Source organism: Suillus paluster, assembly GCF_016628075.1.
Source record: "Suillus paluster strain FC165 chromosome Unknown EDB91scaffold_57, whole genome shotgun sequence".
Taxonomy (NCBI): domain Eukaryota; kingdom Fungi; phylum Basidiomycota; class Agaricomycetes; order Boletales; family Suillaceae; genus Suillus; species Suillus paluster.
Genome location: NW_024537617.1, coordinates 72,035 through 95,827, shown reverse-complemented (window position 1 = coordinate 95,827; position 23,793 = coordinate 72,035). Strand labels below are relative to the sequence as shown.

The 23,793-nt window shown below is 48.7% G+C and overlaps 7 protein-coding genes across 7 annotated transcripts; 3 read left to right on the top strand and 4 right to left on the bottom strand.

The window, feature by feature from the left end:
* Positions 1 to 2,215: 2,215 nt before the first annotated feature.
* EDB91DRAFT_1151179 (uncharacterized protein) lies at positions 2,216 to 3,669 on the top strand. Its single transcript, XM_041319421.1, has 6 exons — positions 2,216 to 2,543; positions 2,596 to 2,758; positions 2,811 to 2,911; positions 2,962 to 3,046; positions 3,101 to 3,333; positions 3,389 to 3,669. Exons 1-6 carry the CDS (start codon positions 2,522 to 2,524, stop codon positions 3,430 to 3,432), a joined length of 648 nt encoding a protein of 215 aa, XP_041173973.1. The 5' UTR covers positions 2,216 to 2,521; the 3' UTR covers positions 3,433 to 3,669.
* A 166-nt stretch (positions 3,670 to 3,835) lies between these two features.
* On the top strand, positions 3,836 to 6,392 carry EDB91DRAFT_664266 (uncharacterized protein). The gene is made up of 8 exons (XM_041328028.1): positions 3,836 to 4,179; positions 4,232 to 4,876; positions 4,929 to 4,938; positions 4,990 to 5,087; positions 5,141 to 5,378; positions 5,430 to 5,641; positions 5,694 to 5,767; positions 5,819 to 6,392. Exons 1-8 carry the CDS (start codon positions 4,103 to 4,105, stop codon positions 6,187 to 6,189), a joined length of 1,725 nt encoding a protein of 574 aa, XP_041173972.1. The 5' UTR covers positions 3,836 to 4,102; the 3' UTR covers positions 6,190 to 6,392.
* A 202-nt stretch (positions 6,393 to 6,594) lies between these two features.
* On the bottom strand, positions 6,595 to 8,939 carry EDB91DRAFT_1057927 (MFS general substrate transporter; the record flags this gene model as incomplete). Its single annotated transcript, XM_041314122.1, has 13 exons — positions 6,595 to 7,070; positions 7,130 to 7,143; positions 7,197 to 7,267; positions 7,322 to 7,353; positions 7,400 to 7,471; positions 7,520 to 7,656; positions 7,706 to 8,041; positions 8,093 to 8,102; positions 8,161 to 8,419; positions 8,477 to 8,494; positions 8,560 to 8,631; positions 8,690 to 8,709; positions 8,768 to 8,939. The coding sequence occupies 13 exons, from the start codon at positions 8,937 to 8,939 to the stop codon at positions 6,595 to 6,597; spliced, it is 1,689 nt and encodes a 562-aa protein (XP_041173971.1).
* A 1,708-nt stretch (positions 8,940 to 10,647) lies between these two features.
* Positions 10,648 to 11,747, bottom strand: EDB91DRAFT_1151162 (uncharacterized protein). The gene is made up of 2 exons (XM_041319420.1): positions 11,401 to 11,747; positions 10,648 to 11,349 (listed from the first exon to the last, which is right to left on the bottom strand). Exons 1-2 carry the CDS (start codon positions 11,626 to 11,628, stop codon positions 10,978 to 10,980), a joined length of 600 nt encoding a protein of 199 aa, XP_041173970.1. The 5' UTR covers positions 11,629 to 11,747; the 3' UTR covers positions 10,648 to 10,977.
* Positions 11,748 to 12,231: 484 nt separating this feature from the next.
* EDB91DRAFT_1251684 (uncharacterized protein) lies at positions 12,232 to 12,915 on the bottom strand (the record flags this gene model as incomplete). The annotated part of the gene is made up of 3 exons (XM_041323416.1): positions 12,232 to 12,634; positions 12,691 to 12,702; positions 12,785 to 12,915. 3 exons carry the CDS (start codon positions 12,913 to 12,915, stop codon positions 12,232 to 12,234), a joined length of 546 nt encoding a protein of 181 aa, XP_041173969.1.
* A 1,080-nt stretch (positions 12,916 to 13,995) lies between these two features.
* EDB91DRAFT_1251683 (uncharacterized protein) lies at positions 13,996 to 14,489 on the bottom strand (the record flags this gene model as incomplete). Its single annotated transcript, XM_041323415.1, has 2 exons — positions 13,996 to 14,336; positions 14,393 to 14,489. The coding sequence occupies 2 exons, from the start codon at positions 14,487 to 14,489 to the stop codon at positions 13,996 to 13,998; spliced, it is 438 nt and encodes a 145-aa protein (XP_041173968.1).
* Positions 14,490 to 15,592: 1,103 nt separating this feature from the next.
* EDB91DRAFT_1151152 (uncharacterized protein) lies at positions 15,593 to 23,637 on the top strand. The gene is made up of 32 exons (XM_041319419.1): positions 15,593 to 16,106; positions 16,159 to 16,254; positions 16,307 to 16,446; positions 16,504 to 16,658; positions 16,710 to 16,942; positions 16,995 to 17,081; positions 17,133 to 17,454; positions 17,507 to 17,647; positions 17,703 to 18,189; positions 18,242 to 18,474; positions 18,522 to 18,674; positions 18,723 to 19,155; positions 19,215 to 19,350; positions 19,405 to 19,718; positions 19,769 to 19,899; positions 19,957 to 20,087; positions 20,144 to 20,360; positions 20,412 to 20,463; positions 20,519 to 20,682; positions 20,737 to 20,879; positions 20,934 to 21,111; positions 21,157 to 21,248; positions 21,301 to 21,595; positions 21,643 to 21,935; positions 21,985 to 22,076; positions 22,137 to 22,372; positions 22,426 to 22,581; positions 22,627 to 22,738; positions 22,788 to 22,849; positions 22,899 to 23,043; positions 23,093 to 23,359; positions 23,415 to 23,637. Exons 1-32 carry the CDS (start codon positions 15,685 to 15,687, stop codon positions 23,540 to 23,542), a joined length of 6,246 nt encoding a protein of 2,081 aa, XP_041173967.1. The 5' UTR covers positions 15,593 to 15,684; the 3' UTR covers positions 23,543 to 23,637.
* Positions 23,638 to 23,793: the final 156 nt, after the last annotated feature.

Below are 23,793 nucleotides of genomic sequence, written 5' to 3'. Positions count from 1 at the left end.
CCTTCTGGGAATAAATGTGTTTCCCCTGCTGGAACCTGTCTGCCTAGCATCATAGGGGTATCTGAAAAACACGAAAAAGTGCCAGCAGCGATGTGCAACTTCCACTGTTGGGGAAGAGTCACAGGATGACCTGTGAGAGGATCGACGAAATCAAAATGATACATGAGCGTGGACTCAAGTCCAGCGCCCCAGATGCGGTCTGAGTAGTCGCTAAACAACTTGTGGGTGGATCTGGACGTCATCATCAACTGAGTTAGGCAACGGTTTGAGCTAGTAGAAAGAGGCATTTGAGCGCATATTCGTTGCAATCAAGATGGGTACATACACCGATGTTAAACATCATGTATTGAGACTGCTTGTCTGCATCGATTCGCGAGCGGCATCCTCAGACCCCAGAAGCATAGTTTGTACTTTGGGGAGAACAGTACAAATCATACATATCTAATGTGCGGCCATCATCAACGGACACAGTGAAGTTGTGATTCGGAGTCGTGCGTAGCATGGTGGATGTTAATGTTCAAGCCTCGAAGTTTAATATCGACCCCTGTTGGTGGTTTCGATGCCCTTCGGAGGCGCTCGAAAAGGCAGGTGCCACTACTGAGTTCCTAACACGTGCATCACCTTTGGTCTCCTCTACTAGCAGGCTGCAGTGCAATCAAAGCAGTACTAGTGCAGCCTGAGTGCATGTAGATGCGATGGCATCGATCCGTGCCACCAGGGCCGAAGATCGCTCGAAAAGGAAAATGCACTAGGCGCCAATATTTGCGCAATCTCTGGGTTTTCGAACGACCACCATGACAAAGCACAATCGATCAGTCACCGATTTTCCTGCAGCTCCCAGGTTTCCGTCCTCCATATCTTCGCCATGTTCCATATTCAGGTCTCTTCATTAGCCTTACTCACCCATCTTTGTTTATCACAGAATACTGTCAAGAAAGTGTTCAACATCGGTATTTTTGCATGACCTTGAGTATCTCATCGACATCGTCCGAGTCAACTACCCCCAGGTTTTTTTGACGATATAATTTACCGGTCCCTTTGAATGGTGACTCACGTGGGGTACACTCGTTCGAGCCCATCTATGGGCGGTCACTTCAGCTGTACTTATGTACAGCTTGGGGCATTGCGCATCAGACTCAGACTCAGACCTTCAGCTAAGTTTATTGCTCGTTCTGTAGTGAGATAAACATTTTCTTTCACTACGTACTGAGCAATAACTTGTCTTCGGATGAGCTAAGTATGAGTGCGTACGTGGTACCCAATCCCGATCATCGCACCACAGCACCACATCAGCGCACTCTCCTCGGTCGCTTCCCCCTTCTTGCGCTGCCGCCACTCCCACCCACATGGAAAACCCTCCGATCCAAATCCTGCCCTCGCAACCGGGCCAAAAACCTCGTCTCTATGCTACGCAGACGAGATGGATCGAACATCCAACTGCGAGAGCCACTGGTAGTTGAGGTCCCCAGCCAAACCTGTTTGTTTTCCTTTCTCGATTCTTCTTTATCAGTGGCTCTTTTTTTACGCAGAGGAACTATAACGCGAGAAAGAAGCAGCTGCCAGCTCCTCTCGACCTCCCAATAATTATGTCATGCAGCATCCTGGAGCAACACGCAGCATACCACTATCATTACACCAACCGCCTACCACTGTCGCGGGGACAACGGGAACAATCTCGCGTCCTCATCTGACGCTGGATGGCGGGCTCCTCTGGATTTGTTGCATGTCTATTCAGCCCGCAGACGGTCAGCATTAGGCAAGCGATGTTTGGTCTTTTGTCATTTTTATATTCTCATCTGGTTCTCCATAGTTGCTACAGTTGTAAAGTATATGTTAATTGTAAACTCTCGTGGAGTGGACAAACTGACGATAGGCTGCGGAAACTCGGTCAACTGAATTCGAAAGGCACAATGTCAAGATCTGTTATCATGACATCCCGTTTCGTATAAAGCGTTGTGATGTTCGTACGCAGTGTAGGTCCATTCCATTCTTAAGTTTGACAATTATGCGCAGATAGCGTGTAGCCATATTACAATTAGCAGTGCCTTGAATGTGTATAAATATATAACACCTTGCCAAGTACTGTGATACTGGTAGTCAAATGATTACGGAGGGCATCAGTAAGTATAATGAGCATCCAATCAGACGATCGCGGGACAGTCGCGGCAATTGGAGTTGATCATTCTAGTGACTTGCCTTATTTGGCGAGTGTTATAGTTTATCACAGCCTTCCTCAAGCGACTTGTGAAAAGACACCCACACGGTGTCCACAGCGACGGCAAACCTTGCAAGGACAATGGCACCTTATTCCCCAGATCAGAAGCTCCCTTGACTCGTATCATATGAAAAGCAGGCCAGTGGCTGCTCAATTTCTCATTGCATTCTTCCGTCCACTTTAGCCTTGCCACCTTTCTTTCTTTCTAAGTTTCTTTCTTTCTCTGTTGCTGGTCATCTTCTACCTTTGTAGCATTTCTTCTCTAGCGCTGCGTCACTTTGGTCTTCTGTTGCATCTACACGGCCCATGATGTTGCCAGCCAAAGCTTGTGAGTTGCTGCCATCAAGCAATGTCCTCGCGAGTTGACAGGACCTCGTCAGATATCTTCATCAGTCTCAATGCTGTCCGCACTCTTAGCGTTATCGCCCTTCTTTTAGTTTTCTCCAGCAGCATCCTGGTGATGGTTGATGACGTCGAGGCTGTCAATGTATTTGTCAGTGGCGGGAGCAACTCAAACTCCACGAGTAACTATGGCTACATCCAGTGAGTTTCATCGTCTGCGTTGCTGTGAGTGTGCTCAATTTGCTCGCCGTAGGAACAGCACAGTTCCCAATCAGCCAGCTGGCGTATTCTGGGCAGTTTTGAATCGGCTGTTGATCATTGCCCAGACCATCGTTTTAATTCTTTCAGAACTAGGTATGATATCGGCATTAATGTGTTAACATGCATCATCTCAACATGTAAAGGCTGGCCCATGGCATTTTTTGACCACTACTTCCCCGTTCTCGGGAGCAACTTTGGAGTAGGTGCGCTGGGATTGATGCAATGCCTGTAAGTCGACGCCCTCTAATTAACAACTTACCAATTCATCATGGACACCAATAGCATCGGGGCGTCTGTTCTCTCTCACTTCGTCAAAGTTTTCCCCTTGGTCTCTGCTTTCTTCCTCTTTTCCATTGGCTGCCTCAACATTCTGATCGGTCTTATCTTCCGAGAACACGTCAAGTCCACGCGCTCCATATTGTCTTTTCGGGACAAAACAGAGGACGTGTTGTCATCACTTGATAAAAATAAAGAGCACTTCAGCAGATCCAGGATGGATCGAGACGCAGAAAAAGGCGAGTGACAAGATTTGAGTTTGCAATGGCGTCACTGACTTTTACATGGTGCTAGGCTTGAGCGTCAAAGAACCTGATGTCGTGCACGCTCGCGGTTAACTGTGCTATCATTTATCACACCGCCATGGCCCAATTCCCGCCAGTTTGTAATATAAGGGATCGAGCGTCCGATGAGCGCTCAGCTTTTGGAGTCCTAAGTACATATACATTAGCTTTTCTATCCAACTTTCACTGAATTGTACATCTACGCAACCCACCGTTCACCGTACTGTCATTACACCTCGTGTATTTCCTAGCGCATTCTTGAATTTCACTGCTGTTAGCAGACATGTCACGAGGTTGTGAGAACCACAAGTCATAGTGACCCCCTTCACTCCGGGATCCGGTGCTAACGACCAACAAGCCGCATCAAATGTGGCTTGTAATAATATTGAGTACCATGGCTAGGCTCTCTAGACGCAACAAGTAGGCCAGCTACGATGTCTCTAGATGGCTTGGTCAACGTCGCGGTCAGTCATGCAGCAAGTACTGTGGCGTATTCGATCGAATCTCGCACTCGTCCCAGTTATTTATCACCAGCGGCTGACTGCCAACAGCCACCTCAGGTCATGGGCTGACCGCCAGCCACCTATCATGGGTTGACCTGGGCTGACTGCCAACAGCCGGTCTGAATCATTAACCTATATATAAGTTGTGGTGAGCTCATCCGATCTCCACATCATTTCTCCTTCGTTCCGATCTGCCACACCCTCACACCAGGTCTGAAAAAATGAAGTACAACAAAAGCTTCACGGCTATCATGGCCGCCGGCCTGGTGCGAGGTTCGCTCGCTCAGAGCGCGACGTGGTACGTACAGTTTCGACCCTGCACTTGGCTTGCTGGTCCTAAATATTTCCAGGTGCGGAAAGAACTATAGGGCAAATCAGTCTGTGGTGCACCCTGGTGGACATTTTGTTTTGCCTACGCGAAGTGTTCAACCGCTTCTGTCGTTCCGCTGTGCCCCTGTCTTCCGCCCATACCTCGAGGAGGATGCGAAGAGCGCGGCATTTGTAGTCGATACGCCAATTGTTTATGACTCGATCACTGGAGCTGAGTCCATCATACTTCCTTCCAGCTCCAGCTCTTCTAGCGGCTCCACTGGCCTAGGCAGCCTCAATGTCACCATCACAGTGGGCTCCGTCCATACCACTGCAAATGTCCCTCTGAACGCCACCGGCGTTCAAATTCCTGTGGATATCAGAATGCTGGAGGCTCAGAAGACTGCATACGACGTCAGCTGCTTCGCTACATACTCTGTCCCTTCGTCTTCGAAGTCCCAGCCTGCAGACCAGCAGACATTCAAGACTAGCGCATCCCTGTTGTATCTCCCTGACACAACTGCTTCCGTCACGAAGACTGACTTGCGCACTGGCGCACTCTGGGTAAGGCCTGCGAATGGCGAGGGTGGAGCATTTGCGCCCTTCATCCCTCAAGGGTTCTACATAAATTTTGACAAGTATCTGGCGAAAAATTTGACCATGATTGATCAGCTCAAAGCCGATGGGTTCGTCTTACATTCTGTCGCCTCCTAAGCAATTACTTAATTCTCTTTTCAGGTTTAACACTGTATGTTTCACGATCATCTGATGTATCCCATGCTGAACGTTTATGCCATAGCTTCACCCAATTCCTCCATATGAAAACCTCACCATTTTCCAACAAGTCATCGACAAGACCGTCAGTGCTGGCATGTACATCGTTTACGATATGCGATCGTATGTCAGACTTTGTCACTTCATCTCATATTTATTGACATCTTTCTATCCAGGAACTACCTAAACTTGACCGCTGTCGCTCAACAAGTCAACACTTATGCCTCAGTTCCCAACCTATTGAACTGGGAGACCGCGCATGAGCCCGATGGCAAATCGGACCCCCAAGATGCGGCGCGGGCGACATACGACTTAATATACCAGATGGACGGATATCACCCCATCTCTATTGTTCTGAATTGCGAAGACTACAACTTCTCTCCTTATGTCAACGGAGCAGATATCGTTCTGCAAGTGAGCCATTCACAAGATTTTTATCTCTCGTGCTTCTAATCCCTGGTATAGGAAGCTTACCCTATCGGAATTAACGCCACATTCTCTCCTGTGTGGCATACAGAATGTACCCCAGACTTCGGCCACTGTGGTTGCGATAACTGCCAAGGCACCCTATCTGATATCAAGACCCGTGTCCAGACCTACAGGAACAGGCTCAACATCCTGGGCTTTGACCGCACCAAGTCCGTATGGACTACGCCCCAGGCCTTCGGCAGTGGCGCGTAAGTCCCCTTGAGTCCCCAATACGATCTGCGTCTTTGACACTCTTTACAGATACTGGAACACCACTCCCACCGGGCAGCAATGGGCCGCTATGGGACTCACTTCTTTCAGCCATGGTGCTCTAGGCAAGCCATGTTGATACCGCGCATATGAATAAAACTGACTTGCGTTGCCAGGTTCCAAGTCCTTCCAATACCCGACCACAACCGGCAATATCACGACAATCGAGGAGATGGCGGGTAACCTCACTGTTCTCGTCAAAAACTTTGTTCAGCCCTTCATCGTCGACCCGAACGCAACATTTGCCAGCTACGACTACAAGGGCGTGGATGCTGGTGTCTGGCACAACGGCACTGCATACTTACTCCTCGTTACCAACTTGGTTAATGCGGGGGTCTTCATGCCGTGGACAGCGTTCGGATTGCCAGCTTCGACCACCAACGCGACGACGCAGGTACAGCACATATTCTCCGTCTCACAGAATACCAGCGTCACCGGTCTGAATGTCCGACCTGGAGGCATTGGTATTTACACTGTGACGCCTTGAGGTGGTTGTAAAGTAAGAACCAAGGAAGCTGGAACGCGCATTTCTCATCTCCTTTTCGTATTTCCTTTTTATTGTTATTATTAACTTATTTTTATAATTCATGTCTCGAGTACGCTCTTGGGCTCACGTGAAGCCCATGGTAGTCTCGGCAGTGACGACTCGGCGGACGATTGTAGACTAACGTTGTGTCTAGGTCTCCAATCTACCTTGTTCTGCTCCATCCTGATATAGATAGTGGAGAATAGCCGCAGTTCAAGAATTTGGATTATTAGGTACATGATATAGCACCTCCGCCATCATCGCCTCGATAGCACATACACCTTCAATCTACGGACCTACATATATTATACTTGTCTACAAGAAAATTAGTACGATACAGTTACCCTCACTTGTCAACTGTGCTCTTCACTCCCCCGTAGTTCCGGCAGTGACGCTTCCATGCACACCCCACGCAACGCCAAAGCCAAATATCACCCACGCTATGAGGATTATGGTGATCCCGCCCCCAACCGCTACCCAGCGCGCATACAAAGACACAGAGCTTGCAACAGCGCTTTTCAACGCCACTTCCTTCTCCTTTGGTGTCATACTCTCGTCCCTCTTGCCTTCCTCCGTCACCGTATGCAGACGTAGTTCCCAAAGCTTCTCCACCTCCCTCTCTAGGTGCTTCGGTTGCATCTCCGAGAGCCGAGCGGCGGGTAGATACCGCTTTCCGAACGACGTATAGCAGGCAAGCAGAAGTGCACCTGATATGAGCACACAGGCGAACGCATACACGAGCCACACCGTGACAGCACTCTGAAGCGAGTTGGTGGGGGAGAGGCCTTGAAGCTTCCCGGCTACCGTCACGATGATGACAATCGAGCCCTGGACAATCGATTCTGTAACACACGACGGTGAGCGATCTGAGATAATTTTCCCTTTGGAAAGGAATGCATACTCTTGATGGCAAAGCTGAAACTTGCGTCAAAGAGGGAAGCACAATAAAGATGCGCTGAAGAACTCACGCTGTCGCGTAGTAATGAGGGTCCGGTATAATGCTGCGTACTATCTCCACTTGAGGAGCTGGTGTAAAGCTCTGCAAGATAATGTTAAAGTACTAGTAAATCAAAAGGGCATCTCTTGCACCCACTTGAGCAAATGCATACAATACATATGCACAGACTAAGTCGAGTTTAGCACACTATTTGCCCGAGGTGTTCCGACTCACCAAATGTCGGCACTGTCTCCGAAAATCTCAACAGTATCATAGAGATAAGGAACATACATCCCGAGAGAAACACTGGTCTTATGATCAGCTCCTGCATCAATCAATCGATAAGATGCTCACGAATTGTCACGCGATGCCCATATGTATCAATGAACACACCCTCCAAAGGAGTAAGCACAACAGGAAGGAGCAAGTAAAAACTCGACACCCATCCGCCAACCACGGCTCCTTTCTTGAGCCTTTGCTGTGCAAATTGCCTGCGCAAAATTTAACACTTTTAATAACACCGCAAAACCAATCACTCACGTGGAAATTGATACAAACGACTGCACGCCAGCGTTTTCGAAGGTTGCAAAAAGAACCACAAACCAATACGTAAACGGCATCTGGCGCACAGCCGGCCAATGGAAAGTTCCCCCCTTAGCGCTACCCGCACTTGGCTGGCCGAACCGCTTGGAGTAATCGACGACCTCGTAGTGTGAACGAAGGTATTTATCAAGGAAGAAGACGCAAATAGCGCACAGCAGCGAGAGAAGGCTTATGGTGGCACCTATCCAGAGAGGCCATGAATATGAACCGAGATTTTTGGACATAACGTTCGCAGTGCTCTGTCCGACATATTGAGCCAGATTTGCCATCGACCTATACGGTAGAGGTATACATGAGATTTGAAGGTGTAGTCATAGAACTTACCATATGAGACCTGAATAACATTGAATAACCAGTTGATACGAATCGCTAACGATTATAAGGCGCCTCACCTATAGACACCGCGAAGCCATTTCCCGGCGCAAAATATGTGGAGAATATTTTGTGCTGTGCATTGTCTAGGGATCCGTCACCGATGGCTGCAATGATCTTGCCTGCCATGAGGACATGATAACTGTTAAGTCCATTTGTCGTGGCGCCAGCCTCTATCGCAGCGCCTACAAGATGAAATGCGGCGAGTATGACAGACAGAAGTGGGCCTCCAAATTTGTCGATAACGAAGCCGAGGGCGATGCAGAGAAATGTGTTTACCTGTTGGACAGTAAGTGCGTCAGTCCCACGCGTTTAGCGAAAAAAGGCCGGCCGTACCAGGTTCGTCACAGATACCTAGCAGTCCAGGTAGAGAGACAAGAACGTCAGTCCCGCCGCATTTTTACCCTGTAATTCCTTACCAGCGTAGCAAATTCAGAATTATTGATCTTGAGTTTTTTCTCTATCGTGGTCTTCAGAGTCGTAATGAGACCCTGTTGCACAAAAATAATCTGCATTATTCGCAAAAAAAAAATGAAAGATGATACTTACGTTAGACCAATGATTTCCGACTTACATCCGATACATGTGTATGAGCTATGAGCGAAATTCACAGACGTGAACACTTACATGTGCACATGCACGTCAATGCAATCATCGCTACCTGCCACCTTAGAGGTAGCTCTGGCTTGGTGGCAGAGTAAGACAAGGCGCTAATTGATGGTGACCGAAGTTGGTCATCTTTGCCTTCAACATCGGCACGAGCAACAGCGCTGGTGGAGCGAATACTAATGGAGGACATGGTAGCTGCAGACGGACTCACAAGCAAAAACCAGGGCTTTGGTTGACTTATAAGTCCTTTTCGCAGAGTTTACCTTGGAGAGCAGAAGTGGAGATAACCCTTCAGGACATGAAACTTGGTCGGCTAGTGATTGTGGGAGATGTGACGAAGGGAGTTCGAGAGATGCCCAAATAGCAAAGGGCCGCGAGTCCCAGGGATCCAATCTATGTCCCGCATGATCATACCATGTCAATAAATGTTACGTCCACGGCCCTTAGCTTGGGTCTTAGCCGAGACTGGTTCAACGCTCATATCTTGCGGGTTGGGACATCGACCCACTACGTTGGGTTGCTCGTGATGGGGCCGATCCATTGCGCGCGGATCCCCTCTGGAACGACTCATCGTAGTTGTGATATTACTAACCCATCAAAAACCCGTAAATAATTGGGGAATGAAGGGGAATGTCCAAGCCATCATGGGCGTTAACATCGTGTCAGTACAGTCGGCACCTGTCGGCACTTGGTTTGTGTCCCTGGATCCGACGATTATCTAATAAAAATGATAAGATCTCCTAAACAATCTTATCTGATAGGCGCTTCTGAGAACACCAAACATGGCCCGGGAGAATTGATTGTGGCTTGCAACGTTCAACCATTTCCTTCTTTCAAATAGCATATATCCTACGAACCGCATCTTTTCTGCTACCATTGAATAACAGAAAGTCTTTTGTCGTTATGTTTTTGATGATGAAGACGAGGCTAGCAGCTCGGGTACGTCGAAGTCATTTGGGATATTTCACGTCGTATTCATATATGCACATGATACGTGCACGATGCACAATGTTGATCATGGTAAGTATATATAAGGTGCGCCAAATCTGTAAACTCTTTGTTCATGTACGTTTTCAAAAAAATTCATTGTTTTCCCGCCTTGAACATGTCGTCAAATGGCACTAGATGATGTTTCTCAACGTGTCACAGCTACATGCGTGGGACTCGTAGGTGTATATGAATTCCGTGGGCAGCCTGCTTCGTATTGATGTCGTCCAGTCTGCGATATTGTTTCTATTGGAAGCCAGGAGGGGCATCAACTTCACGAAGAAAACCCAATCGGCAGCAGGCTACTATGCATTGTGATCAGACAAACTGAATATCTTTTTACCTCGTCGTTCAAGACTGTTTGAAGAAAACCGGTGTGTGAAACTTAGGCACCAACCCCGTGAACTTCTACCTCAATGTCCATGACAGGGTCCCTGTGCCTGAGGAGAGGTACGCTCTGTTGCAGAGTCTCTTGAAGAAGGAAGGACCTCAATGCGCCTACTGGGACCGAGGTTGTTTGATTTTTTTTCTAGGGAATTCATCACCGGCATTCATGCACACATGGCAACCTAGCCGCGCTGTTGGCAAAAGAACTCTTGGTGAAGATCATTTTCTGACGGCACTCCTACTAGGGCCTAGTAGGCACTTCCCCCACGTTCGAAATGCCAGTACTCCTGAGTTTTTTTCTGGTGGCGCGCATTCTGCGATGTGACTTGGGTAACTCGTTGTTGGGATTCTCCACCTCCGAGTCACCCGCACCTCGCATCGTCGCTGAGATCAGTTCTTCTTGGTGCCACAAAGCACTACGTGGCACCCTAAAACCCACTACCTGAAGGTAGCGGGAAAAAATGAATAACCAAGAACCAGTAAACGAGTTTTTCTCTGGCCACGACGCTGGGAGCGCACTGAAAAGAGATCCGAAAGATGATATTTATACGTCGGCGAGCTGGAGAAATACTACTGAAACACTAATGTAGCACAATTACACGTAATGTACAAAGACACTGAACAGCGATGCAAGGCGATGGAGAAACGGGGGTATGCGTGTACAGGTATAGAGAGCGGTCAGCATGTCCGCAAAAGTGGTCATGAACGCGTCACTGAAAAGCGACAAGGTGAAAAGTTAGGGAGAATACTCGTAAACGAAAACCTTGAGAATGCGGATACGTGGCACTGATTTGACCAAAACCGGTTTGATCCCTTGAACTTCCTTCCGACAATTCCAACCATTCGGATGCGAATCAATCTTCCTCCGGAACCTCGCAAATACTGGACAAGGAAAGTCGGCGACGTGGAGTCACGAGACTAGCACTACTTCTACGACGGTGGTGGGTGCGCTTGGAGGGAACGACAGGGGGCATGGAGCTTGACAGTGGATGAATGCTGATTGAAGGGTGCGAAGTACTAGTGGAGGCGGCCGAGGATGTAGGCAAGTCGTCGGATAAGGACGACATGGAAGAAGACGGAGATGAACTATAAATGACATAGGGTTCTTCTTCTTCCTCGCTCGAAAATAGGGAGAGAGATGACGCCGAAGCAGTCAAACGTGCGACATCGCCATTCTCTGGCATCTTTGACGATGCCGCAAGACTACCAGAACACCCAAACGTCATCTGGAAGTTCCGTCAGTGACATCATTCACGAAAATTTGTGGTGTAACCAACCACATCCTGCCGTGCACTGGTCTCTCGAATCCACTCGGCAACACGACGTGCCCATTCTCTCTTTTTCAAAAATTCGATCCGTTCCTTCCTCTGCTGCGCACTTTCGACGAAATTTTGCTGTCTTCCGCGCACATCATAGGGAGGGGAATAAACAGGGGTCGTCACTGGATATGATGAAGCGACAAGAAGATCGTTCACAGGGTATCCTGCATCGCAGAATGAGGACATCGTAGAAATCTAGAGTGAATTGGTCTAGATGGAGATGGTAATCTGGAGAGTGTGGAAAGTTGTGTACGAGGGTTGTCTCTGATTATATATGACGGCATGGGTCGTGGTCTAGAATGTTTTCCAGAAGCGGTTCATGCTGTCTCGGATTAGTCAACGTCAATTTCATTTTGCGGTTCATGAGTTCATTTTTGACTACTCTGGGGTCGTTCAATTATTTAATCTGGTCCTGTGGAATTGACCGGCACAAGCCCCCAATGTCTATGCTACTAGCTAGCAGAAGAGCTCAGGGCGCTGAATGGTGCATTAAATTGTCCTCTCGAGGGGCCACAAATCTAGATCGGCATACGCCGAGAAAGACACCAAAGGGACATGTCACACACCTTGCCAGCTCTTACTCCTTAATAGTTGGATCCTGACAGTCCGAAATCATCGTGAGCATGTTACTGCTTACAAACTGTTCTCCATCACGAGACCCATCTAACCATATTTCGATATGTTTCGCGTCCGCGGTGATTGAAACCATTCCATAGATATCACACATAGGATTGTTTCGGATCGCCCGACGGACCGGCTCCAAGTGCGAAGTCATTGAACCTATTGCAATCAGGTGCCCCGCTCATACCTTTCCTCTGCTCTGCTTTTGAGGCCTTCAGCCATTGCTATAAACCCCCTCTTCAGTCCATTCCCAACGAAAACCTTGATCAGATACGCGAGGAGCCCATCGAACACCTCAATCGTTTCATAGCGGGTTTTCCCTCCCTCGACTTCTACGAGCGCTTGCCACCGTTCCGCGTTGAGTAGCCAGTGTGGCATGTCAATGTTCACCCATGCTGCACGATAGTTTTCATGATCCAGCGCAGTGATTCGCTCGAATGCGGAGCTTGGGAACCACGTGCTTTCGAAGGACGGAGGGATATTCACCGGGCTGATATAGAGGTAACACCCCTCACGTGGAGTCTCGTCGGGCAGGAGATTCTTCCGTGCATCTGTGATGCGCTGGCTTCGCCTTTCCAAAAATTTCGCATCAACTGGTACGAAAATGTTATGGAGAGCATAGCTTACACAAAAGGGTTCCTAAATTCCCGAGCCAGTTAGTGATAGTTATGGAAAGCGAGTCAGACCAGAAAGTCATCATCGTCAAGTGCGCAGCATTTACCATTCCTTGTATGACTTCCAGTCCATCAACACTTCCCACACTACTTCACGAGGCGCATTTATAACACAAGAAGATGAGGCTGAGAAGACGCCTTTCGAGGAAAGTGGGGGAAGACCAGTGCTAGACGTCATGAGGTTTAGATTCAAGCTTGTGACTTACCGTAAGCTCCAACTTTGCAGACTTCGGATGACGTCAGCAAAAGTGTAGCCGCAGCAGAAGTTTTGGTGCTCTTTAACACTGCTTCAACATGTAGCTTCCATGGTCGAAATGAGACCTAATCGGACTAGCCGACAGTCGCGATTCGGGAGGCAAGTATTACGATTGGTGCCTGGTGCTGGGGCTATACTGGACACTACTGGGGCTGTGCCGAATCACACCACAAGTGTTCTTGATGATCATGGTCAAAGATCAGATCGAGTGACAGGTCGTGGCAGGTCATAGCATTTTTCCTTGGTAGTCTTCGAATGGTCAGGCCAGGTGCCGTCATGGAAGACCTCAATAATCTTCAATAACTCGGATTCGATCTAGCCTTCAAAATGATGCTCGGCGAGGCGTGCGACTTGACTCATACGGGCTCTTACCTTGTGCAGCCGCATGTCGACGTTCTTTGAACGTTCCTTGTTCTGTGCGAGTTGATCAGCGATACTAGTGTCTTACCTACCTTATTTTGGCGAGTGCTATACCCGCCTGGTCGTTCATTGCTGACTTTCCGTTAGAAAGGTTCACGATGCCCATCAACACGGTGTCGACAGCGACGGGGACCCTTGCAGGAACAATGTCCACCTTATATTGTTCAGAAGGGGCATCTTATGAAAGGGTGACTGGCTGAAGTCTGTCCTCACTCCCACTGCGTCGATCCGACCACTTCAGCTGGTTGCATCATCCTTTCTTTCTCTTGCTGCAACTTGCACTCCATACCTGCCTCTCGTTGCCAATATCCTCGATGCAGAACCCTACGGTCAGTGAAACGCTCAATCACCAAGGCCAGTGACTGGTTCGAACTTTCCACCTCGGGAACGTAAGTATTGGTACACTGTTTGTCCCTAGTACATAGCTGTAGTTGCGACGTCCTGAAATAGTTACGAGGTCATAGCCAGGGAAGCTACTCAGCTGATTATCTCGGATTGACGCCTGGGTATTTATCATGAGAAAAATGAGAAAAAAAAACAAAGGAAAGCAGGAGGGTGATAAAACGTCCCGATTATCCGTCCTTATTTCTCGCCACCCAGGGCCACCCAATCACAAGCATTCATGCGAGTAGAGATGAAGCTCGGCACACAGAGCACCGTCTCGCGTCGCAGCTCGCTACTGTTGCATTCCTCACCGCACAGGACGAACCTCCTTTGTCCGCCCTCTGTTCCGGTAAACAGACAGATCGTGGGCGGCCTATGCACATGGACGTAGTAGATGGTGCCTAAGACGGTATCAAGGAGGGTGAACATGAAGCCTTCAATAGCGTTAAATGATAGGGTCGCAAGGGTTGCTTTGTACTGGGAAATGTGGCCTTCGCGAAATTTGAAATCACGTTCTGTTGGTTTCGCCAACAACGAACCTGAAGGTGTGTAAAAAGTGCTAGGAGGATCGCCTATCTGGCCTCCGTATAGGTACTTGGAGGCTTTCTGGGTAGAGAGATAACTCCTTTCGCTCCGACGAGCCACGGACGAGCAAGGACGACTCGTCGAAGTGCCCATAAGTTGTCAAGCATGGCGCAAAATGCATCAGAACACCTGCGATGGTCAGCAACACGGTGCCTGCCAATGCCATGGGTGCTCTCTTGTTGGGACACGGGTCACTGCTGTCAGCGCCACACATCTCGGGCACGGTGTCCTCGGTGAAGGTGCCCACGATGACTAGGAAGGCGCCCACCCCGATCAGGATGAAGGCCAAGTATGGCACTAAAAGTGCCACAAAACGTCGGATCGAGCGCCTTGTAGCGAACGCAACGTGTGGGAAACTTTTCCCCCTAATGGCTGCCGCCTGACATCCATCCAACACAAGAGCACCGTTAGATGTAACGCCCGTGACCTGTACAGCAGGCTCGATGTCCCAAAGCTTGGCGCCGTATTGGTCTTCCTTGGCGTACCATTGAATTCATTGCTCTTTGATCTCTGGGAAATCATGCGATCAGCGATGCGATCGCTATCATTCGCCATAAACAAACGCGCAAGTGCTTGAAGTTCTGTCTCCTTGGCGTCTGGGAGAACGCGATGCTTGAAGATGATCCCATGAGCGCACAGACCTTCTCTGCGCGATATCTCCCCTGAGAAATTGCCTCTTCTTTCGTTAGTTGACTAGAAGAGCTGTATCGGCACCACATTGCCTCCTTGAGCTGGAGATTACGGTCCAATGTCTCGGCGGATCCTTCCCGAGCATGAAATAGTTGATGATCTGCGACTCTTCATCGTGATGTGGGTAAGCTAGAGCGATCAGTTGGAAGAGGTTGATAGGGGTGATTCGTCGGCAGTGTTTGAGCGTTGAAATTTCAAAAATGATACACAGATAACCTCAGAATTATAGTTCCATCAAAAACGGACAATTGAAGGGATAAAGTCAGCTGAATAACGAATTCCGAGACGGCTAGCTGCTGCTACTGAGTGGTGTTGTTGTTCTCCGCCTGGCCATGGGAGATTCATGTCACGGATCACGAAGATTCCCCTTCAGTTGCTTCATGCCATGGTCCCGTTCGGCCCCGACGGTGATCCTTATGGAGTACAGCTCGTTTTCTGAGAGCCACTGAGAGACAGAGAGAGCAGCAGCGATTTGTGTATGATTCAAGTTGATCATAGATGTAGAATTGTTTACGTCAGCAACTTTTTTGATCGAGGCACTTTGGAAAAGTTGCAAAGCTCATACATATCTCCGATTCTCCGAGGGCTGCTGACACTTGGACGCGTTGTAATATGCCGTCTGCACTTGCCAGTCAGTTGGCTGCATCCGTATCTCTAAATGCATCTCTTCTCGATGCTCATACCAGCAAACGGAGACGAACAGAATCTTACCTTTTCACTGGTCGAGACGCCGACGTTCATGACCTCGATTCGATCCATGCACTTGCTAGCAATGCCTTCGCGCAATTGTGTTCCCTGTCTCCTGCTTTCAGTGCGCGAACCATAAAATTGGGTTCAGATGGATCTTCCCTGTCTGTGGACTTCGACCAGACTTTATTCTCCGAGGCTGCAAGGAATATCGACCGCACGATGCAGTCTCGGGAAGTGAATGCGAACCTCGATCGCACATTGAACGCGTTTCTATCATTGTTAGGCCCGTGGCTCATGGAGGCACCTACAAGCAAAGTATTAGAGTGGCTGGTGAGGAGATTTCGGTGAGTGGTTGTACAATTTTGCGAGCTTCATCAGCTCACAACGTCTCTGAAGCATTAATGAATTCAACGTCGATGCAGTTCTTTCCCTCTTTTTCCCTTATCATGAATCTCCGCACTTTGTCAAGATGCTGTCAATCCTCCACATCTCGTGCGTTTCGATCTCGGTTTGTGCCAGTTTCGTTTTTGACATCTATCCCTAGCCCTTCTTCCATCTTTTCATTTCTGTTACCCTTCAAATCAGCTGCAACGCCTCTTGCACGAAGCTCAATTGTCAAAGCCATGGCTGCCAACCAAGCAGTAGCAAGATTTATTGCATCCTTACTTCCAACTGCGATACGAGGTAAGAATCTGTGCATCTAAATTATCCTAGTACATGCTTCAACATATGCGATTTTAGGCTCATGTTCTCATCGCACTCTCGTGGCCTTCAATGCAGCTACGATGCACGACTATATTGCATCTCAACAGGCTCTAGATGAAGGCACCCTGGCGTTCCTGTTGTCGGCTCTCCTTGCGCCGTTCCAGGCTAGTCATAGTGATACCAACGCAACTGTAAGCATCTCATATACGATGCCTCATTGTTGCTGACATTATATCCCTTAGTTTGGTAGTTACGTGCTACTTTCCACACTCTCCCATAAAGTATCCCTGTCATCTGCTGCCGTGGCAGCTATTATCGGAGCAATGGCCACTTCAGCTGCTCCCAAGGGCAAACGAGACACGAAAGACAGCAAAGCTAGTGAACACTTCATCAAGGTCGCCATTGCAGTGTGCGCGCCTCAAGAGGAACTGGGGGCTTTCCACGCCAGCACAGGCAACTTATGTCTAAAGATGCCGTAAGTCGACTGATTGAATGCTGAATATTTGATGTTGAAATTATGATCGTAGCGCATTTACGGAAGAACTGCAAGGCGCGGTTCAATTTGTTGGCGCAGAAAAATTTATCTTGCCGCTCCTTGAGTGTCTCAAGCCTCGGTGTGTGCAGGCTAGCTCAATAATCGGGGAGAAGGGCTAATCATCTTCCAGACTGGAGGAACCTGTCGTATCCTCTCTTTACGCTGCAGTTCTCGGCGCCACGGGCGCCCCTCTCAGATTGTTAAAACACTTGGCGTCCTCACTCATACGACTAATTCTCGCTGGCAATGACGAAGAGACCAATGCGACCTCAATGATTAACGCTGCGCGTGCTCTCCTGTCTCTCGTTCATCAACGTCATGTCGAGATTCTTCGTGATGCCGTGGGCGAAATCATTGGCGACGGTGAGGGCGAGAACGACGGTGAAGATCAGCGGACGAAAAAGAAAGAGCGGAAAAAGAAAGCGGACGAATTGATGATCTCGTTTTCAGTGGTGAGTTTCCTCAGTAATATCATTACAGACATGAATTTGAGCATCTTTTCAGAGTCATCCTTGGGCCCAAAGTACCGATGTCAACGAGATTGTCGTTGCTTCGACAAGTTCCACCAAGGAAGCACGCCTTGGGGCCGTTGAGCGCCTGTATGAAATTTTGCAAGGGGGAAAGACGCTCGAGGCCTCTGACATGGTAAGACTGTCACGTTGCTATTCATGGGATTTGTTGCTAACATCAGGGTTGTCAGGCCTCAATACAATCAGCTCTGCTCGCTCGCGTCTACGATACACATGCTGGAGTTCTTCATGCACTTTACTCTTCACCTGAAATATTCCTCTCGACAGTCACTTCCAGCACCACCCCGCAGAAACTTCTGGATATCATCGTCTTGCAGGTTGTCCCGGACCCACCAGCTCGTGCTGTTCTTCTCGCACATGTTGCTTTCCTCGTCGGTCATTTCAGCAAAACTTACCCGGAGTTATCACAAGCCGTACAGGAACGCGTGCTATTCCCGTACGTACTTGCCAGCAAACCCAAGTTTAGGGTTGCGCGAGGGGTGTGGGAGGCACTGAGGGAAGTCGGAGGTAGCGCGACGGGATGGTTGAGAGGTTGTGTAGACATCTGGGAAAAGGCTGACCTTCTACGTGGCAAGAAGAATGAGGAGAACGACGATGTAGACGTGGACATGGAAAAGATCTGCCAGGTGAATCTTGATGTGGCAGCCAAAATTGCAGGTACGCGTTCGTTTGCTTTTATGTGATGTCCATATTTAATCATGTTTTGTAGAGAATATCCTCGCCTCCAATGACGGTTCAAGCGATATTTCCCTCATCCTCTCCAAGCTACAGGACCCCCTACCGCACGGTCGTGCTCTTGCCTATCTCATCCTCCGCGTTTTGCTACTCAGCACATCATGTGAACAGCAGGTCGATGTAGCCTTGCAGGCTCTGACCGCCATGAAGTTGCAATCTGTTGATGGTTACGATGATCTCGTAGATGGCTCCACGAACTTACAAGAGGTATGATCATTCTCCTTTTCCGAGTTCGATTACTGAATATGGGGCAGGCGCTTAATGATAGTACGCTAGGCATGAAAGTTGCGACAAAGCCTGGAGGAAGAGTCACGATGAAATTTCTTCAGGCCTCTATATTGGCATTGATCCCGGTTGTCCGACTCGTCGAGGGAGGCGCTCCTGCTTGGATTACAGCTACATCACTGGTGCGTTTTCGAGCCTGACGATTTATCGGTTGCTCACGTACACACCAGACTGGTTCGCAACCTGAAAAGAAGAGCATCGAAGATCGCTATGTCACGCTCATGCAAAACCTTTACGCTGTTGCCGTTGCTTCTGGGAGCTCCACTCCATCGCAGCTGTCTACTCACCTCATCCAGGCGCTCTTCCTAAATCTGAGAGATGCTTCTCTCCTGTTCTTGCTCGGAGTCCTTCTTGCGCGGTCTCCAGCCCTAGAGCGCGTGAGAACCCGAGCTCTCTTGCATGCTTTGGCGTTCCTACGCGGACACAACTCCGACAACGCCGTTGATTTCCAGACAGTATTGCCTTCCTTCATGGCGGTACTCATGGATACGCGGACGGACAAGCAAGGACGCGCTGTGATATTCGAATGTATTTCTGTGTTGGCGTCTACGTCGGAGAGGAAACATGTCTATGGGCTGGACACTATATACGGAGCGGAATCTGGTAGGTTTTTTATGCCGTTCATGCTATCCTTCCAAGTTCACATGCATTTCACTACCTAGCACACCTTCAATATCTTGATGCAAAGGATCTCGAGGCCTATTTGAAGGCTCTCCTGGAAAGCCGCACTTTGCTTGCGCAAGACAGCAACTACATCAAGATATTCCACCAGCAACACCTCGCCGCTGCTAGTGCAAAGTGTGTTTGCCGATCAATTCTGCGACCGTTTTTTGATTTTCCCGCTTGACCCAGATACAGGCGCCGAGTGATATGTTATTTGCTGTCGCACGCGGTCACTCATCCAGTGCCTAAAGCTCGCATATCCATCATGTTCTCTGTCGAGGACGTATCAGATGTTTCGAGATCACACATGGTGATGTCTGCCATGGAGACATTGGCCAAGGATCCTGCTCCCATCTCGAATCTATTTGGCGTCAACTTCCACCGGTACACTGCTCTCGTAGTGTCTACATTCCTCAGCGTCCCTGCTGGAGATTTGAATGCAGGTCCGGAGGATTCTGTCTGGCAGATCTTCGCTTTGGCGTTGCGAACATACTTCCAGCCAAGTGAGATTTTTTCTTCTTATTTCTCGGTGCGGCTGCTTGACGACATGTAGATGCAATCGCTGCCGTCAGAAAACTGTTTTCAGACGCATTGGAAGAGAAGCTTTTTGCGCATTTGGACGTGAAACGGCAGGCTGAAGTCTGCGATATCCTTTTGTCGGCAGGATCGTTGGGCAACGAAGTGGTATGATGACATGCCAATCGTAACCGGAACTATGACTGACTGTGTCTGTATCACTAGTATGTGTGCGCCAAGGAGCTTCTAAGCAAGCTTCTTCAGGATGTCCACCTTATCAATCAGCTGCTCGTGGTTTACCAACCTGCTGCAAATCAGTCGGATACCCCTGCCAGTAAACGTGCTAAGCTCGATAGGTATGTATTCCTACTCTATTTTCCTGGGCTGGCCTGATATTTCCCCCCCAATAAAGCCCATCTCATGGAAATATTGAGGACAAAATGTCGATACTCACTTTCCTTTCTGAAGTTCTCGGAACGAAGGAACTTCCTGGTTCGCTTGACCTTTTAACACAGCTCCTTGACACTCTTGGCAAGATTATCCATTACGACTCACCGGTCCCGTCCGATACGAGTTATCCTTGTCAAATGCTCATGGCTGCCGTGGAACAAGCAGCTAGTAAAATCAAGGTATTTGTTTCTATAGCGCGTACATAACAAGTCCCTGACTATGATGAGAAGGAGGCTCCTGCCCGACCCATTCGGTTGGACATACTTGTCGAAATCATCAGAGGTTTGGTCTACTTTCTGAATCTTTGTACTGACTGACTGAAACATTGTTATCACAGTATCGGAGAACCCGCAAACATTCCACCAAGCACTCCTTCTCATGGCAAGTCTGGCTCGACTCACGCCTGACTCGGTCCTTCACAACATCATGCCTATTTTCACCTTCATGGGCACTAACGTGTTTCATCGCGACGATTCATACAGCTTCAAGGTGGTGCAAGATGTAAGAATATTTGCGGCTGGTGGAACGTGTTGGTTAATTCCTGTTCCCCCACAGACCATCGAAAACATCGTTCCTGTCATGGCGTCATCACTCAAATCTAGACACCCCTCTGGACTCGAGCTTTATATTGGAGCTAGGGAATTCTTGCGGATCTTCACGGACGCATCCAATCATATTCCACGTCATCGTCGACAAAAGTATGTCCATCAAGGATTTGACACCCTGGACTTGGTGCTGATGTATCGAATTAGTTTTTTCATACACCTTGCTGATGTGCTTGGACCTGAAGAATTCTTGGCCCCGGTTTGCATGTTGTTGGTAGACAGGGTAGCTAATCGGGTGAGCCGGCAACAGGAGGATGAAGCTTCAACCTCGTTGGGACTTCCGATATCGCTGTTGCGTCATTTCCCCCGACAGTTGCAACTCCATGTAAGTTTATTGTGGAGCTTTTGGATATCGCTTGACGTCTTGCAGGTTCTCAAGGAAGCGCTGCGGGAGGCAAAAAGGCTTATCCGCAATCTCGCGTCTTCCGAGGAGGCAGGTGCTACCTTTTTGGACTACGTTCAGTACGAGAACCCGTTGTTTTCTGTCTCTTTCGTGCTCATACATTCACTGCAGCGATGAAGAACACTCTGCCAGATCATCTTCTATCATCAAGCGACGTGCGCAGGCACTTATTGTATTTGTCGGTTATGCCATTACACCCACGTCTTCCACCGATGTCTCAAGGGGCGACAACGCAACGACGGAACTTATCTCTCTCCTCGTTGATCTTACTACAATGGAAGGCGAAAACAGCATTGCAGACATCGTATCAGTGACACAGCAGGCCACGTCAAAAGTAATGAATGCCATCGGAGCAGCAGACTTCCTGAATGGGGCTTTAGTTATGATGCAGTCAGACGAGACTAGGGTAAGACTACATTTTACTTACGAGATCCTTTCTCACCTCGTCTCTAGATCAAGGCTGGAGCTCTTGAAGTCCTCGCAGAGAGGATGCCAAGAGTTACAGAAGCGGTCCGGCGCGAACAACAAAAGACCGCTATTTCGATCATCGACTGCATTCGGGACGTCGTTTCTCGCCAGTCAGCCGGTGCATTGGTCAACTCGGCCCTCAATGCTTTGAGAGCGATCAGCTCTTCCATTTGTCCTGGCGAGGAATCAGCACTGGTAACTACTGTCCCTTCCGTCATCAAGATCATCAAAGCACGTGCATCGTTACAATCTGCTATAGCTGTGTTACCGTGCTACGTGTATGGATCTTCCCTTCCTGCGCGTTCTACGTTACTGAACAAAGCATAGATCCTCTCTTGGACCTCGGCTTATACCTCACTTCCGAGAGATTGCGCAAGAGTGCACATCAGTCCTTCAAGAAGGATTGAGTGGCAAAATGGGTGAGTAGCTTGTTTTGCACGTACATCTGACACCCAGTATTGAATGTTCTGCCCGAATAGCGCAATCTTCGGTGGATGGTGCCATTTCTACCCTTCAAGGCTTGGTATCTACGCTTCCCGCTTTTTACGGCGCTGCAGAACTTGTGGACATCGTCAAACTCCATTTGGAATACTCCGTCACCTTGAGTGGTGCCATGGCAGGTTTAATGAAAGCTATTGCAAAGAAGATCCCAAGCAACACGCTACTACCTGTACTATGCGATCTGTGGCCCAGTTTGGAAAAATCTCAGAAAAAGGCATGTACATCGCGAGATGAGCATAATTTGTCATTATTGACGTCCTGTCATAGGAACATGTTGAAGGATTGATCGCGTTCTTCGCCTTTTTCAAACGCAGCCTTCGGGTGGCTCGACGTCCTGATATCCAGGAGCACCTCCGTTCAATTTTCTCAGTATTCCTCGACGCCTTTGGCGTGAACATGAAATCCACAACTGGTTCCAAAGATGTGAGTCACTTCGTTGTGACCTGCGGTGAGACTGACTGGTGCCAGGGAGAACCACATATCATTTCCGCATTCTTGGAACTTGTTGTGAAGCTTAACGAAACGGCCTTCAGACCGTTGTTCCGCCGTTTGTATGACTGGGCTTTTGCAGCTGAGAGCGGTGAGTTACTCCCCATCGGAAGCATCTTGCCCTGCTGACCATCGTGCAGCAAACGTTGAGCGTAAAGTCACGTTTTGCCATATGTACTCTGCCTTGTTGGATTATTTCAAGGTGCGTTCTCAAGGCGTCTTTCGGATATGCAGTTATTTATCGGGTGCAGGGCTTGATGAACCCTTACATGTCAATGCTTCTGCAAGCTTTGTGCGAAATACTGGAGTCTTTGGCTGCAGGATCAATTCAAAATCCATCGCTGTGGTTGTCAACAGTCGAGACCCTTACAAAGAGTTTCGAAAATGATGATGGTGGTGAGAAAACTTAAATCTCCCCGTGCATCCCTCATTCATGATTCCCCAGTATTCTGGCGTGATGACAAACTGGCCTCAGTGGCGAAGCCTTTGATAGCGCAAGTTTCCAGTTGCATCAGGTCGAATATCGCAGACGGGAAACAAGCACTGACAAACTGCTTGATTGCAATGACGAGCGTAGCATCGGATGATTCCTTACTCAAGTCCATCAACCTTGACTTGCTCATGCACACTCGAGCAGATGATGCTCGTGAGCGCATATTTGCACTGTCCTGTTCGGAAGCGCTCTGGCGAGAACAGGGTGGGAAGCTCATCGGTTCGTCCTCGTGCGGTTCATGCGATCAAGGATGATAATGCTAACGCCATCTTAGGCTTTGTAGCAGAGACCGCTACATTCATAAGCGAATGTGCTGAAGACGAGAACGATAGTGTCGTACGTGAGACACACAAACTTAAAAATGCAGTTGAAGGCGTGGCCGGGAGCATCAATGGATTATGATCTCAAAATCTGTTTGATTACTCATGCACATGTGCGACCTGAGGTTTCCACAATATATATATATATGAACGTCAATGCAATTGCTTTCAAGTAACGAGCGCAACATTGCTCACGATGGACGAACTTAGCAGCTCAGAGCCTTCGATCGGTCATATGTTGTGGCGATTCAGATAGACGCCCTGGGCTAGGATCGTCTACCCATGTGTCCGTTGCTATTGATGCGGGGGTTGACGCGCGCTGATGATCGAGGA